Source organism: Erinaceus europaeus, chromosome 12, assembly GCF_950295315.1.
Source record: "Erinaceus europaeus chromosome 12, mEriEur2.1, whole genome shotgun sequence".
Classification (NCBI taxonomy): domain Eukaryota; kingdom Metazoa; phylum Chordata; class Mammalia; order Eulipotyphla; family Erinaceidae; genus Erinaceus; species Erinaceus europaeus.
Genome location: NC_080173.1, coordinates 82,557,156 through 82,574,122, shown reverse-complemented (window position 1 = coordinate 82,574,122; position 16,967 = coordinate 82,557,156). Strand labels below are relative to the sequence as shown.

The following is a 16,967-nucleotide window of genomic DNA, read 5'->3' as shown; positions in this document are numbered from 1 at the left end:
CAGATGAAGGGACTGAGTCTATGGCAGAACATAGCACAAGACCCTCCCAGCAATAAGTTCAGTGACAGCTACCCATTTATGTATAGGCCCAGACCCAAGGCACTCCAGATTTCTCAAAATAGCAAGATCCAAGAGCTGTAATTCTGCCGTGGGCTTTCACGGAAACTGACTCCTGGCCACCAGAGGCCACCTGGGGGCCAGCTCTATGCTGACAACAATCTACAATGGTTCTTCCCAAGCCTGCATGTCTGCCCTGGTCCCAAGGAAAAACAGCGGGGGCAGGCCCAGGCCTAACCCTCAGTCACCCCCACCCCCCAGCCTGTCTCCCAACCCAGTAGGCCCTGGTGCTCACAAATAAGCAGGCAACCAGGCTCTCAGCATAGGGCCTTTGATCTGGGCAAGCACCAACACCTGGCTGGCGCCCTCCACCTGATTTAGACCTTATCAGGGTTGGGGAAGAGACAGGTGTCTGGGGCCCAGGCCAATTAGGTGATTTCCCTGGTTGCCCACTGAGTCACATCCTGGTCTAACTCTACCGGCTTCTTGGCTCATGTGGATGAAGAGTTGAGGACACTCTGGGCAACAATCCCAGCTGTGCCCAGAATAGGTGGTGGGGTGAGGGCCATGAGACAAGGTCTACATGGTCTCTAGGATGCCAGGAACTCTCACCAAGGCCCAGAAGCCCCACGTAGAGAATGCTAAGTGCCAGGCGCGCCAGCTCTAAGCCTCACCAGCACTGCAGCCATCTGGTCTGCTAGTTTCTTTCTAGAGACCTTAAGTAAGTCATTTCCCCTATCTTGACCCCTTTTCCTTCATTCTGGGAAGTGAAGCTGACAAGGGGAGCTTGGAGGAGGACGGATTACCTCCCCCACCCCTTTTCTTTTAAAAGTAGAGACAGAGAGGCAGAAAGAGAGAGTAAAGGAGACTGCAAGGGCAGGGGTAGATAGCACAATGGTTATGCAGAGGCTCTCATGCCTGAGGCTCCAAAGTACCAGGTTCAATGCCCCGCACCACCATAAGCCAGAACTGAGCAGTGCCCTGGTAAAATAAATAAATAAAAGAGGCTGCAGCATCAAGGCTTCCTTTCATATGGTGGGGACCAGGCTTGAGCGGGGTCACACACATGACAAAGTGGCACACTATCCCAGTGAGCTATTTCACCAGCCCTGAAGGAAGACAAATCAAAGCAGATGGTGCCTGCCCACAACCAGGTCAGCAGCCAAAAGGGCAGTCTGAGACGTAAGTAGGACTGTGCTGTGACCTTAGGGCCACTGAGTGTCTGCACTGGCCTCTGCCACACTCAGTGGAGGCTGAAAGGAGGCTGGGAAGAGCCTTACCTGGGATCAGTCAGAAGGAGGGAATGAGGCTCCTCTGGGTCCCTAGTGACTCAGCAGCCTGGGTGACAGGCTCCCTCCTCACCAGCTCAGCCACCGCCCCCTCCCACTCTCCATCTGCCTTCAGTTCTGTCTGTCTTTGGGGCTGAAAGAGTAGTCACTGCAGTTATGACAGAGCCCAGGAGGCTGGGGTGTTTTGGGGCAGGGGGTGGAGGGTCTGTTCCAGGCCCTGGTGCTGGCTGACTAGCTCTGGCCCAGTCAGAGAGGCCCAGGTGAGGGGCAGGGACTCAGGTCCTGGAGGGAGCAGGTGTCTGCAGCTGCACTCTGGCCTTGGCTGCAGTCCTAGCAGGGTCAGCTCTCACCTATGAAAGTTGAACTCTGGGGCTGTCACACCCCCTTGCTGAGCACGTAGAGACCCCCCCCCCCCCCATGTGTGAAATGAGGATAGGTGCTGTGCCTAGCTGAGGGGCCATAGCCTTCTATAGCTAACAGCACTGTAAGGCCTGGCACTCTGCGTGCTGGAATGCCACCTAGACAGGTCAGGCAGGTTCCTGGACAGAGCCAGCTTGCCCCACCCCTCCCTCCCAGCAGAGCTGCAGCAGGGGAAGGGGTTCACCGCCTGGAATGTAGACCATGGACACTCCCCCCATGCAGCTGATGGGCCTGACAGCTAGAAAAACAGCAGAGAACAAGAGAACAGGCCACATGTCAGCACCTGGGATTAAGAGCCAGCTCTCAGTCTCTGCCCAGGCCTGAACATCCTGCTGCAGACATGGCCAGGGAAACAGGAGTTCAGGTCCAGGAGTGAGAAGGGCAGGGAGACACAGACCCTGGCTGTGGGAGCAGAGAGGCTGGGAGAACAAACAGCACAATGACATGCCACACACCCCAGGGACTCCAGTCCTGTCTCCCTGCTACCCAGAGAAGGCTGGAGCCCTAAAGAAGAGGAGAAAACCTCAGGCCCAGGTCCAGCCCAGGGCTTAGGTTCTCAGGGTCCTGTCCTTAATACAAGAATGGCTCTGGGGGGCGGGGGTAGATAGCATAATGGTTATGCAAAGAGATTCTCATGCCTGAGGCTCCAAAGTCCCAGGTTCAATCCCCTACACCACCATAAGCCAGAGCTGTGCAGTGCTCTGGTTAAAAAAAAAAAAACGGCTCTGGGTTTGGGGGAAACAGTATAGTGGTTATGCAAAAGACTTCCATGCCTGAGGTTCCAAGGCCCCAGGTTCAATCCTTGACACTACGATAAGCTAGAGCTGAATAATGCTCTAATTTAAATATATATTTAAGTTTAAATATATATTTAAATTTAACATATTTTAATTTAAATATATTAAAATACATATTTAAATATATATATTTCATTAGCACCAGGCTGTTGCACAGTTGGTAGAGTGCACACACTACAGTGTACAGGGACCCATGTTCAAAGCCCTGGTCCCCACCTGCAAGGAAAAAGCCTCACAACTTGTGAAGTAAGGCTGCACTCTCTCTTACCCTCTATTTCCCTTCCCTCTCAATTTCTCTCTGTCTCTATCTAATAAATAAATAAATAAAGTATAAAGAAGAAGGAAAGAAAGAAAGAAAGAAAGAAAGAAAGAAAGAAAGAAAGAAAGAAAGAAAGAATGCGTGACTGACTCTGGGGCTAAGCACGTGAAATTGTCTGCTTTGACATCTTAGAGATGATTCCCAAGTTGATGGCAATGGAAGGAGAGTCGAGGGTGGGTAGAACATAGGCAGGGCCACTAAGGCCCTGCTGACCTTGTCCAGCTGACTTACTGATCTAAGCAGTTCCTGTCACAGCTTCCAGACAGAAGCTGGAGCGCTGGGTCCTGAGGAGGCTGGGGACTCCACACTGTACTCCTCTTCCCTCAACTCCAACCCTCAGCCCCTCAGAGCAGATGTTATTTATTGGTGTACAAACAGTGGCTTGGAGAAGTGGTGACTTTGGGAGTGGTGACAGTGGGATGCCAGGCTCTTTCCTGAGAGTCAGGCCCAGCAGGGACTGAGCCATGGGGGGGTGTGGCCACTGGGTGATGAGGGGGAGACCTGGGAGGGGCTCAAGGCAGCAAGTGGGTCTCACCTGACTGCAGCAAGCCGGCTCCTCGATCCTTGACCCCGAAGTGCTGTTGGATGTCAAGAAGCACGCCTGGGAGAAGAGACGGGGGTGTTTACTATTGACACCTGATATCCGGATGCCTCCTCTTCCCCAGACCACCAGGTGACCCCCAGGCTCAGCCCATTCCCTCCTTTCACTTTGCAGAGCCTACCTTGGCACCATCCACCCTGCCCAGGTTAACCAGGTCACTGGGGACCCTGGAGGCCACATTCCCATCCTATCCCCATGAGGCCTCTGTGTGCACTCTGGGAATAGGACCCCACCCCTCCTCAGTCCCTGCAGAGTCCTGAGGCTCCTCCACGGGGACTCAGTCAGGGGGAGCAGCCAAGCCTCCTGTCAGTCTGAGCCTCTTGCCCACGTGGGGACCAGGCCTAATGTTGGTGCTGGGACCTGAGGCATAGACAAGGGTTCTGCCTTCAATGGAGAGCAGGTTTGCAGCCCCTGAACAAAGGGGTGGGCTGTGGAGGGTGGTGCAGGGGGTACAGGGTTGGGGGGCTCCAGCCAAGGAAAGAACAGAGAGCACTCACTGCCAGCACTCGCATGTGCGCAGCTGTTTGCCTGCACACATGCAAAGGACATGTGTGTGTGTGTGTGTGTGCGCGCGCGCGCACACACACACACACACACACACACACCACATCAATTGTCCCCTAGACTGCCACTAGGAACACTCAGTTTTCTAGTTGGGAAGAGGAGATGCAGTGGGGGGCAAGCAAAGCTCTGGAGCAGATTTCTGGGGAGGTGAGGTGGGGAGGGAAGGGGTCCCCTTGAAGCTGAGCCTGTCCTTCTCCAAGTCCCACCTACCTCTGCTCTCCCGTTAGGGCTTTGTACCAGGTGGAGGGGGCATAAAACAAGAACAATTCACAGTAGACAGACAGGTCACCCCCTGAGCCCCTCTTCTGACAGGAAGCCCTTAGCCACAGCTTCTGAGGAAGCACAGACCCCCGCCCTGCAGGCCCCCACCAATACCGCTTATCTCTGAAACCATAAGCTGGGGGGGCCCCAGGCCATCCCACTGCACATCTGCACCAAGGAGGAAAGGGAAAGAAAGAGGAAGACAAGGCTAGTCTGGAGTTCCCTGTGCAGGGGACAGGAAAGAAATGGACCCTGCCTTCAGGGGCCTCCCAGAGCTCTTTGAGAAGCTGGGCGTGGTGTCATCTGTAAACACATGGATGGCTGGAGTGTGTGAGTGTTCAATGCTTCCCTCCATTCCTCCTGGCACAACCCCATGTGGTTGGTTCTCTTATCCCACTATGCCAGTGAAGAAGCTGAGGCAGAGAAGGTTGGGCCACAGGCTCAGCAGGCAAAAGTGGCATTTCAAGCACTGTGTCAGGATCCTGTCTGGGCTGGGGCGGGGACACGGGAGGGTGGCCAGTGAAGTGCTGTGTCCTGAGAGCCAGGACTGCTGTACTGAGCGATTTCCTGGGGCTCAGGGCCTGACCTGCAGGCTGGTGTCCAAGCAGTCCAGAGAAGCTGGCCTCCTCCTTGTTAATGCCCAGAGTAGATTTTCCATAATTACCCATAATGATGAGGCTGTGTGGGGCCCAGTTAATGACTTAATAACCGAGGCGGATCTTGAAGGCAGAAGTCAGGGGCAGGCGCTGGGCCTGTGATTGATGGGATCACCAAGGAAGACCCCTGAGATGCCCCGACCTGGCCCTGGAGGTCAGGCGTTCCCTTAGCAGCTGCAGGAGGTACATGTGGGCCCCACCTTAAGGAGTTAGTTACTTGTCTCCCAGCCCCAAGATTCACCCCCTTCCCAAGCCAGTGTCTCTGTTTCCCTCCTGACAATTAATTCGTGTCAGTATCACCCAGGCTTCCCTGGTGCTTGATGGAGGACCCAGGCCCTTCACCAGGCCACAGGGCTGCAGGTGAGGTCCTGTCAATCCCTCCCTCTGGCCTCACTTCTCAGACCCCCCATCCCTCCACACTCCAGTCACCCCAGTTTCACACCCCACCCTGTTTTATCCTGTTGGCTGCACTAGTCCTGCCCCGCCCCCCCTAGCATCACACAGGCAGATGGGGCATGGAGGAAGTCTCCCCTAGTTTAGCCCTCTCCCACCACAACCCTCATATTATCCCCACTCTGCCCTTCCCACCCTTGTTTCGGCACTTATCAGCCTAGGGTTTAGTCACTTTTCCACAAAGAAGATGCACAGGGACATGGATATGAATCCCAGGACCCACGGTGATGGAGCTCGAAGAGTCACTCGTCAGTGGTGCCTGCCACATTCCAGGTTCTGTGTGAGGCTCTGCAGAGAAGGTTTCTAGCCTTTCTACCTCTGCTGGCATTTCTAATTATCACCTCCATCTTACATATGAGGAGACCTCCATCTAAGAAGAAGTGAAGTGACTTCTCACACAACACACAAGGTATCAGAAGTAAGATTCAAAACCAGCTCTGTTGTCAAAGCCAAAGCATGCTCTCCTGCCCACACTGCCTCCTTGTGGTTCACTCTTACACCCCCCCCCCCAGGTCTCCAGCACACAGCTGACCCACAGTGGCTGTGGATGGGACACATAGGCGGTAGAGTGTCCGCCGGATTCCCCTACAAGACCATGAGCCTCTGCAGGTAGAGGCCCTCGCCAAGGTCCTCACCAGAACATGGAACCGTCACCAACTAGATATCAGGTAGAGAGAGGCTAGGCAGAGTCAGAGGGAGGTAAACAGGCCTGCACTGCAGATCCCATCCACAGCCCAGGGCCCGCACAGGTCTGCAGTGATCACACGCTCACATTCTCAGAAGGAGACCATATCAAATGGTTACCATGAAAACATCACCAGTGACTTTTGGTTAGGGGCACAGTGTGGACTATACCCTATAATCTTATAATCTTGCAAACCACTATTAAGTCATTCATAAAAAAAATAGAAAATAAAAAAGACATTATGTGTGGTGACCAGGGAGTTTCTCAGTGGGTAGAGTATAGGACTTGCATATGTGAGGGCCCAGGTCCACATTTACCCTAGTAGGGCCCCCCCCCCCCTCTCTCTCTTTCTCTCAAAATAAATAGATAGAAAAAAAAATAGAGTGGGGAGTCGGGCTGTAGCGCAGCGGGTTAAGCACAGGTGGCGCAAAGCACAAGGTTCGGCATAAGGATCCCGGTTCGAACCCCGGCTCCCCACCTGCAGGAGAGTCGCTTCACAGGTGGTGAAGCAGGTCTGCAGGTGTCTATCTTTCTCTCCTCTCTGTCTTCCCCTCCTCTCTCCATTTCTCTCTGTCCTATCCAACAACAACAACAACAACAATAATAACTACAACAATAAAACAACAAGGGCAACAAAAGGGAATAAATAAATAAAATAAATATTTAAAAAAATAGAGTGGATTCACCACTCTAGGCTAACTTTTAAAAATTTATTTATATTTATTTATTTATTTTCTTCCAGGGTTATTGCTGGTGCCTGCACTACAAATCCACTGCTCCTGGAAGGCATTTTTCCCATTTTGTTGTCCTTGTTGTTGTTGTTATTGTTGTCATTGCTGTTGTTGTTGGTGGGTAGGATAGAGGGAAATCGAGAGAGGAGGGGAAGGCAGAGAGGGTGAGAGAAAGATAGACACCCGCAGACCTGCTTCGCCACCCATGAAGCGACCCCCCTGCAGGTGGGGAGCCAGGGGCTTGAAACGGGATCTTTACGCTGGTCCTTGTGTTTTGCGCCATGTGCATTTAACCTGCTGTGCTACCTACCTCCTGGCTCCCTAGGCTAACTTTAAAAAAAAAATTTATTTATGAGAGGAAAACAAGATGTACTAGGCATCATTCTGACACATAGGATGCCGGGGATCAAACTTGGAATCCCATGCTTCGAGTCTAGTGTTTTATCTACTGCACCACTCACTTCCCAGGCCAACAGGCTGACTCTGTCAGATATAAAGACAGAGGTAGATAAACAGAGAGAGGAGGGTGGAGACACTGCAGCACTGAACCTTTCTCCAATGTCATGGGCATCAGACTCAAACTTGAGTCACACACATGGCAAAGCAGATAAGCAAATAAATAAATATTTTTTAAGACATTATATGTCTTCATAGCAAATCAAAACACTCTTGCTTCCTGCCTGAGGTACTCCCTAGCCACCTGGCAAAGCACATTGCACTGCCTCTTCCATGACTTTAAGTCTGGTGTTTGCCTCTGCCTCCAAGAAGCCTTCCCTGACTTCCTCTATTACAGAGGTGCCTAGTAAAGAGAAGAAACATTTCTCCATATTCAGATGGGCTTGCAGGTTCCCTGAGATGTCCAGAGCCCAAGACATAAAAAACTTTAGACATCTCCACCTCAAGACCCTCAAGAGCCCAAACTAGGGTCCATATCCTGAGCTCTAAGTAGAAGGACAGAGAACCTTTCCAAGGTTCAGGGCCACATCAAGGCTTTCAGGCCGTAGGTCAGGCCCTTCCTAAGCCTTGAGGGGTTGTTTTCCTCTTACAAGCCTGGAAGGGCCATGACCACAGGCGGGTGAGACCACTGGCCGCTGGCACGGGAAGCGTGTGTCATGGCAGCTCAGCCAGGACATCTCAGATTTTCCTCTGGGCTCCAGCCTGCTTGGGCCCACACACCCCCTTCCTTCTCCACCACAGCCTTATTTTTAGCCTCTTTCCTGGAGGCTGAGGTTTGGTGGGTCACAGGATGGGCCTCACGCCCAGGAACAGCCTCCTACAGCTCAGGCCCAGCCCACTCCACCAGTCCCACCAGCCTGGGCAGGCAGGGTGAGGTGGCAGGGGTGGGGGGATGTTGCAGCCCAGACACAGCCCCCAGGTACCCTGCTGCCACAGCTGCCCATCAGGCCCTTCCAGGCTGTCTCTTCAAACCCACAGACAGATTCACCTTCTCCATGCCCAGATGGGCATCCATGGTCCCATATGTAACTGTGGCACCTCTGACTGCAGAAGTCTCACTCACTCTTGGGCCAAGAGAGCTTTCTGAAGCAGCAGGATACCTGAGATGGCTCATATATTGACCCCAGTTTTGTCAAACCTGCCCCAACCCCTGAGGGTCTCTCCTTTTGTCCAAAGCCAACTGTTCCCTGCTCTTGGCCATCCAGCCCTCCTATCTCCCAGAGATCTTGCCCTAGGTTAGCCCCCAGATTGGGCACTGTCCTCTTAGCACCCTCTTGCTTTTGTCACAAACATACCTCTTCTGGCTGGGGTAGAAGATGGTGCATCGGGTTGAGCATACACACTACCATGCACAAGGATCCGGGTTCAATCCCCTAGTCCCCACCTATAAGAGGTGGAAGCTTCACGAGCAGTGAAATAGTGCTATAGGTGTATCTGTCTGTCCCTCTTTGTCTCCCTCTACATGTTTCTCTGTTTTATAAAAAAAAAAAATTAATTATAAACTAGTAAATAAAACCCTTCTCTTCTCCACCTACTTCCATTCACAGCTAAAGTCCTTAACAGTCACCTCCCTTCCTCAAGTCCACATCCTCACCTCTGTCAGCCCCTGAGATCAGCTGCTTTCTGGTGGCTTAGCCTCATAGTCTACCTTACCTTTCTGTGTCTCAGTCACCCAGACTTCAACCCCACAGCTTCACCCCTGCTCCCCATTCCATGATGGTGCTGTGGCACTACCCAGGTCAGACACAAAGGGGTGAGTCCTGACTCCCACCTTGACCCTGAGCTCTCTGCTTCCAGCTCTCCCAGCCCAGCCAGCAGTAACCTCCACAGACTGATCCTACAAACCTTTCTCCATCTACTGACACCACCTGGACTGAAGCAGCTAACACCATGGCCCATGGCTGTTTCCTCTAGCTGGCATCTATCTACAATGCCACTGGACCTGCGCCTGGTTCAGTAATAACTACCAGAAACTACAGCAATAGGTGTATTGAGTTCAAGGGAGTCACTGCTCTAAGACTGTTGTATGTGTCAGCTGACTATGTGTGGCAGTCCAGTAAAACTCAGTGGCTCCCCATTGCTGCCCATATGAAACCCAGACTTGTAGCAATGGAGAGTGAGGTGATTCTGGGCTGTGCGATCACTCTTTTGGGGGGGCAGACTCAGGAACCAGTGACCACACCACCTGGGTGATTAGAAATGGTTGGCCATGACAGTCTCAAGTCCCAGTGTTCCTCCACACAACAGCTGCAGGAGTCTAAGTCCTTTTTTTTTTTTTAATACCAGAACACTGCTCAGCTCTGGCTTATGGTGGTACAGGGGATTGAACCTGGGACTTTGGAGCCTCAGGCATGAGAGTCTCTTTGCATAACCATTACGCTATCTACCCCCACCCCAACTCTAAGTCTTGATGGACAGCTATGGCATCTTTCTAAGGCTACCACCATGTGTAAGATCTGCTTCATCCAGGACTCAGATCCAAAGCCACAGGTAGCAGGAAGCCTCCCAACTTCCTCCTGTGCAGCTCTGCTTGTAGCAGTGCCCTCCCTAGAGCTGAATGAAGCCCAGTTCCAACTCCCCTGACAGCTGGTCACAGACACTAAGTCACTTCCCCCTGACTGCTGGCCCCTGGGTCCAACGCTCTTAGCTCTTAGCTTCCACCCTTCTGCCCCCACCAAGCCCAATGCGCTAGTATCACAGAATCCCCTCAAAGAGCGAAGTATACAAGGAAGCTCACGCTGTGCTTGGGAACACCCACTCAGGACAACCTCAGATACAAGGGTGAAAAAGCACGGTCCTGAGGTCTCTTATGTGTGGACAATCAGCACAGGCCACCTGCTGCTCGGTTTAATTCCCCCAAACACCAGCAGTCACTGTATTCCCCTGAGCAGCTTGTCTCTGACAGAGAAATGGGCAGCTAAACTGAATTCCTGGGACTGCAGGCTCCAGAACCATACCATCCGGACTCATATCCTGGCTTCTCCACCTTCCCTGCTGTGTCATCTTAGGCAAGTGGCTTGCTCTCTCTGTACCAGTTCCTTCTTCTGTAATATGCCTTAGACAGAAGATCTGCTTTATGTAGTCGCTGTGAGGCTTATAAGTCATCAATATATTTTATAAATGCGAGCACAAATCACTAATTAGTAGAGCAGGACACTGCCCCAGCTACGGCCAGAGAATAAAAGAAAATTACTGTTCCATGGCTCTTTTCTCCAAAATGGAGACAGGTGGCTGGGAAAAACAAGTCCTGGGGATCTGAAGGGATAGACCATGCCTGTCACTGACTGGTCCCTCTCAGAGGGACACTGGTTCCCCTGTGGAAGCCTCAGAACTGGAAGTTTTGGAAGTCTCACCCATGCTCCAACACTGGGCTGCAACTCCCGCCCCAGTAATTACAGGGGCCTGAGGGCCTAGCTCTGCTGACCTGGCTCTGGGTGGCTAAGGCCGGGGAACCACAGCCCAGCATTGCTGGTACCATCTTTGGTCTAGGGAGACCAAACCAAGCAGTCCCTGAGCTGGGGACCCAGCTTTCACATCCTCACTTGGCTGCCTGCCCCTGAGCTTCTGCAGGGTACAATCTTGTCCCCATCTCCCAGGGACCAGCTGAGTGTCCCCCAGGAGCATCTGGCCCCTCCTCTGAGTATTAGACCCCACTGAGAAGTGGCCCAGCATCTCCTCACATCCCTGCTGGGTCCACTCCCAGGTCTCAGTTGCACTTGCTCTACATAAACCAGCTCCCTGACCCTTGACCTGCAAATCTGGGTCGTTAATGTCAGCACAGCTTCCTGGGCATCTCTGCAGGGACCATTAGCATCAGGGCCCCAGGCCCAGAACCTCAGCCCTTCAAGAGAGGCCCCAAACCCTCCCCCCAACCCCCCCCCCAAAAAAAACCACCCTAGCCTCTAAAGAGCACTCTAGGTGGGAACTGGAGTACCCCTTTGAACCCAAGAGGCCTGCCCAAGACCCTGCCATCCCTGAAGAGGAAGCACCCCTAAGGCAGAGAGCTCATCCTCCTCCCCTCAAGTCTCTAAACCCAGAGTGGGTGGGGGCAGGAGGCCTGGCCTCTGTCCTGTGGTTCTAGTCTATCATTTGGGGCCTGCTTTCCTGGAACCAGGCTCAGCCTTAGCAATTTGGGGGCTTTGCACAGCCGCTCCTTTCCAAACTCTGCCTCCCCAGCCCTGTTGTGCCTCGGGGACTCCCAAGACCATCAGGGCCCAGGGACAAAGTGGTCACACCCTTAGGGGACCCCTTGAAAGGCCTGGACTTTGTGGCCACAGACCTAAGATAAGGTGTGTGTGTGGGGGGGGGGGGGCTGGAGGGAAGAGAGTGGAGAGAGATAAGATAATTCAGAATGGGGCCAGACTCTTGAACCTCAGCCTTCCCCTGGTGTGTGGCTTCTGTGGCCCAGAGCCCAGCCACTCCTGCTCCTGCTTCTCGGGTGGGAACTTGATACTCATAAAGTGATGGGACAGAGGCTGAAAAAGTAGGCAGGAGTGAAGCTGGGCTGGCTACAAGCTCCCAAACCTGGCCTGGCTTCCCTACAACACTCCAGCAACAAACGCCCCCCCCCAAAAAAAAAAAAAAACCAAAAAAACAAAATGCTACAACAACCACCCCCAACCTGGATACTAGAAATAGTGTGTCCTATCATAACACCTCGCCCCAGAAACAGTCCTTTTTAATTTGCAAAGCCCAACTGGGTCCCTTTTTACTGGAATCCCACTCAGCAAAAAAAAAAAAAACCCACAAAAAAAACCAAGTTTGACAGTGAAGGATGGACTGTGACAAGGTCTCCATGGTGGCAGAGACTGGGGGTGGTGGTTGGTAGGATCCCATCCCCGAGCCCTGACTAGTACACTGCCCCTGCTTACTTCTTAGCCTCATGGAAATGCTCTGCTCTTGGCTACATCTTCCTAAAGACTCCTTGCATTAGAGGCCATGTGGTGGCTCATACATTACCATGCACAAGGACCCAGGTTTAAGCCTCCAACCCTCCCTTTACAAGCAGTGGAGCAATGCTGTAAGGGTCTCTTCTCTCTTTTTCTCTCTCTCTTCTACCAAAAAGGGGGGGAGAGAAATAATGACTACTAGAAACAGTGGAGTCATGTAGACACCAAATGCCAGCAATAACCCTGGTGGGGAAAAAAAAAAAAAACTCCTTTAATCAACCTCTCAGCTACCAGAAGGCCAGGCCCACTACAGACCACCATTCAGTTCATATAGCCTTGCGGTATGGCCTGGAGCCAGCCCTTCACCTCAAGAACCCCATCTGTAAAAGAAACGGGATAAAGCAACCACAGTGACCTGAATGTACAGAAGCCATTCTGCCTAGCATGGGGGTGAAAAGGCCCCATTGTCAAGGCTGCAGGCCAGGCAGACAGGCACTGCACTAACCACCTTCTCCTGAAGGTACAAAACCACGGCTCATTAAGAATCCTGGTTGGGAGGGGCTTGGCCTTGTCATACCCAGTTAAGTACACATAGTACTAAGTGCAGGGGCATGCACAGGGATCTGGGCTCGAGCCCCCACTCCCCACCTGCAGGGGAACGTTTCACAAAGTGAAGCAGGTCTGCAGGTGTCTCTCTTTCTCTCTCCCTCTCTATCTCCCCATTCCTTCTCAATTTCTCAATGTCCTATCCAATAACATGGGGAAAATATGGCCACCAGGAGCAGTGCCAGCACTAAACCCCAGCAATAACTCTGAAGGCAAAAAGAAAAAGAAAAAAGAAAGAAAGAATCCTGGTTGGGACAAATGGACAACACTGGCCACCATCAGCTCTGATATCAGCAACAGGGGCCTGGCTCAGGATCATCCAAACTCACTAATGCATCTGAATTTTATTTTATTTTATTATTTTTTCCCTCAGAGTACTGTTCAGCTCTGGATTACAGTAGTGCTGGGGACTAAACCTAGAACCTTGTTACCTCAGGCCTGAAAATCTCTCTGAAGGACCATTATGCTGTCTACCCAACCCATGCCTCTGCATTTTAAAAGAATGGGCTGAAGGCAACGTTGAGTCAACCCAACAAGTCTGTGAGAACCCTCCACAGCTCCTTAAGGCCAGATGAGTATTGGACAGAGTGAGGCTGAGAACCCAAGGCAAGTGTCCAGCTTAGCCCAGAGAAGTGAGGAAGACTTCTTGGTGGAAGGACAAAATCACCACTAATACCAAAAACTGGAAACAGGTAGGTTGGTACAGTTTTTGAGGAACAAACCTGGTAAAAGAGTTTGGGGTGAGTAGACTCAAAGTCCAAGGCTGTGTTACCACTGGGAGTGAAACCCTGACCACAGAGAGGGATAAGTCCTCTGCCATGGAGTCAGGGCTTTGAGAGGTTCTGAATCTGTCTTGGGTAATACAGGAAGTCAGGCAAAGCCAGGAGCAGGAACTCTGCCCATAAGGTGTTCAGGGCACAAATGGAAGCCCACTCCCAGCAATCTGAGTGTCAGGCCCGTGTCTTCTCTGTGTCATGCCACTTCAGGGTTTTAGGACCCCAAATGGAGGCAGAAACAAAAGCCACTTCCTGTTTTGAGGAAGGATGTGGAGATCTTCCTCTCTGAGCAGCTCTGAGAGTGGCCTCAGTCCTAGGCCAGAGTGGAACTCGCCGCCACCTGCCTCATTCACAAAGTGGGAAACTGAGGCACAGGCTGGGGTGGGAGTTGAGCCTGGTCCAGTTTTGAGGCCCTTTTTCTGGCAGGTCAAGAGCACAGAAGTGCTGGCAGGACCAGCCAGAAGGGGCCCAGGAGGAAGAAGGGACAAGGAAAACAGGCAGCTGGGGGTTAGTCATTGGGCACTGGCATTCCAGGCAGCCCAGCCATTCACCTGCAGACTGTCCTGCCAGACGGGCGCTCTGGAATGCAGCCCTGGGACACTCCGCCCTGTAGACCTGAAGTTGTGCTGACGTGGCTGTGGTCAGGGCAGGGCCACCCAAAGGGAACAGGGCCCCCAAGGGGGTGGGGGTGACAGGGTAGAAATGGTGTTTACTAGCCTTATCCACAAAGACAGCCACAAGCTTGGGGCTTGGTTTGGTCTCTCCCTACTCAGGTGACCCTGCAAAAGGCCATGGTGCCCCATGTCCCCATTTGTCAGCTCTGGACAGAAAGAGAAGAAGAAAGAAAAAAAAGAAAGAGAGAGAGAGAGAGAGAGGGAAGAAAGAGAGGGAGAGAGAGGAAGAGTCAAGTATGCCAGATTGGCAGCCCTCTCCTGCACCCCACTCAGGTGTTAGGGAAGCCCCCAGTCCCTGCCAGGCCTGTGTTTCTTTCTCTAGCTGGGTCTCTGTGTTAGTGAGCAGTTACCATGGATACTAGTCACAGCTTCTTTGGCAGAAAAGGACTCCCCCAAGGCTGGGCTCAGCCTTTCCTCACCTGCCCCTGCCCCGCCCATTTCCAAGTGCCCAATCTGCCTCAGGCTGGATGAAAGGGAGAGAAAAATGGGTCTCTGGAAGGAAGCAGATGCCCCCCAGAGAAGTTGGGAGAAGGTCTCCATTCTCATCTTATCCCCCCAGCCCTAAACAGTTTCCCCACCAGCCCCTGCTTTCTGGGCCCGCCTCCAGGAGCAGAATGCTGCCCCCCATATACACCCTCAGCTCTGCTTCTACTTTACATATGGGAGCCCAGGGCAGAAGCAGGCCTGGCACCAAGAAGTAGAATTGAGAAAGGAGCACCCAGGACCCTAGCAGGAAGGACTCTTCCCTCCTCACCTGGCTGCCAGGCTGGTAGGAACCAGGGGAGCAGGTGCCCAGTACCCTAGGGAAGCTCAAGCTGCTTCTGCTCAATTGAGCTGAGATGCACCTGCCCAGAAGGCTCCTTGCCCTTCCTGCAGAGTCTCCTAGATTCTTGGGGACAGAAGCTGGGGACAGGCACAACCCCCTGAGCAACAGAACACTATGGAAGGGTATGGGGGTTGCAGGGTGGAGAGGTCTATATTCTCTGGGCACTAGTGCCCCCTCCCTACACAAGAAAGTACAGGGGAGTTTCTAGGAGGTGAGTCCTGGGTAACCTCAACATCATCCAACAGAAGCAACGCCCAGGTAGCAAAGCAAGAGCAGGAGCCTGGTTCACCTGCTTCGGAGGCCCACTGCCCTCAGGTGGTTCTCATGAGGAGGAGGAGAGCCATAATTAGTTGCATCGCAGTGGTGCTGGGAACAGGAGCACAGAAGGCAACTTGCTGGCATTCCCAGGATGGAGACCAACCTTGGTGAAGGGAGGGGTCCTCGAAGGTGTCCTAAAAGGGACTGTCAGAAACAGAATGGACAAGGATCTAGAAAGGAGCACAGCCCGAGCAGAGATGTGGGAAGAAGAGTGTCTGGCATTCACAAAACTCTCCTCAGCGTCTGACCTTGTTCCAGGTGCTTCAGAGAGAGAGTCTTAGCTATTCCACACAGCCCGGGAGGTGGAGAGGAGAAAATATGGCACAGTAGGCTCAGGCAGCATGCCCAAGGTCACACAGCTGGGGAGCTGAAGAGCCTGGATTCGAACCCTGGCATCAAAGACTCTAGGTCTGTGCTGACCACTCAAGTGTTCCCCAGTCACTGTGGTTGTTGAAGTCCAGCTCGTGCAAAACTGCCATGTGCTGTCAGTGTAAAGCACTCAGGAATCAGACTTTTTGTGTGGAAAAGAAGGAAATCTATTCAATTAGCAGCAGTCTCTCTATTGATCACGTGTGGAAATCTGTCAGATCTATCAAGCTAAATAAAACCTATTGCTAATTCATCTAACCTAGTGTTTGTACTTGATAATGTGATCACAATAAAAAAATGGAATTATCTATCTTGTATTAGAGTCCTTTTAGACAAAGCTGGTCTTTACCATGAACACAGAAATGCACAGGACAATATTGCACCCAAGTAAAAGACTCTGGAGTGGGTGGGTGGGGAGAATACAGGTCCATGAAGGATGATAAATGACATAGTGGGGGTTGTATTGTTAAATGGGAAACTGGGGAATGTTATGCAGGTACAAACTATTGAATTTACTGTTGAATGTAAAACATTAATTCCCCAATAAAGAAATAAATTTTAAAAAATAAATGCATAGGACAGATCTAAAGAAAGAGAACTGGAAGCTACCCCCATTCCTTGATGGGAGACTCTGGCCCAGATTGCATCTCAGGGGCCAGGGGTAGGGGGCACAAACACCAAACGTGACTGAGCAGTGGGGTAGCCACAGCCCCACCTGTGTCTCAACAACAGGTGGACTCGGGTCCAGGGTGACCATTTTCCCAAAAAGTACAGCAAATCATGGTAGTTGCCATAGAGACAAGAAATCTTCCTAAAAACTGAACTTGGGGGCAGTGTGGGTGGGGAAGTCTACCATAAAGAATGAGGGAGCCGGGCTTATCCGGAGAGGAAATCAGTATGTTGTGTGCTGGGGGCAGGGCAGTGCATGAACTCCCGCCCCCAGCTGGGACAGGGAGGGATGTAAGTCCAGGAGGCTGTTTGCACAGGGCTTTCCGGACCTTCCTTTCTGCTGCCCCACACCGCTTGTCACCACCATTCTCCATTTCCCTCCACCAAGTCACAGGAGATGTCCTCTCTTGTTCCCCTATTCTGATAGTCCCACTCAAAAACCCAAGGAGGGATGGGGCAGACAAGCACCAGACCTCCCAGATGCTACTCTCAACTCTGGACAGAGTCAGTTTCCCTGAGACAGTCATAGTGGGTGGTATGGGACTAGTAAA

General features: G+C 52.2%; 1 protein-coding gene across 5 annotated transcripts in view; it reads right to left on the bottom strand.

Annotated features, from left to right (window-relative positions):
• SPNS2 (SPNS lysolipid transporter 2, sphingosine-1-phosphate) overlaps positions 1–16,967 on the bottom strand; it is a 41,410-nt gene that overhangs the window by 22,058 nt on the left and 2,385 nt on the right. For 4 of the 5 annotated variants that reach the window (XM_007523077.3, XM_060204189.1, XM_060204186.1 and 1 more), the window contains exon 2: positions 3,418–3,483. The exons of the other annotated variant lie outside the window; for it this stretch is intronic. In XM_007523077.3, the coding sequence (XP_007523139.2) occupies positions 3,418–3,483 (66 nt within the window). The remainder of the gene's footprint in view (positions 1–3,417; positions 3,484–16,967) is intronic. 5 annotated transcript variants of the gene reach the window in all.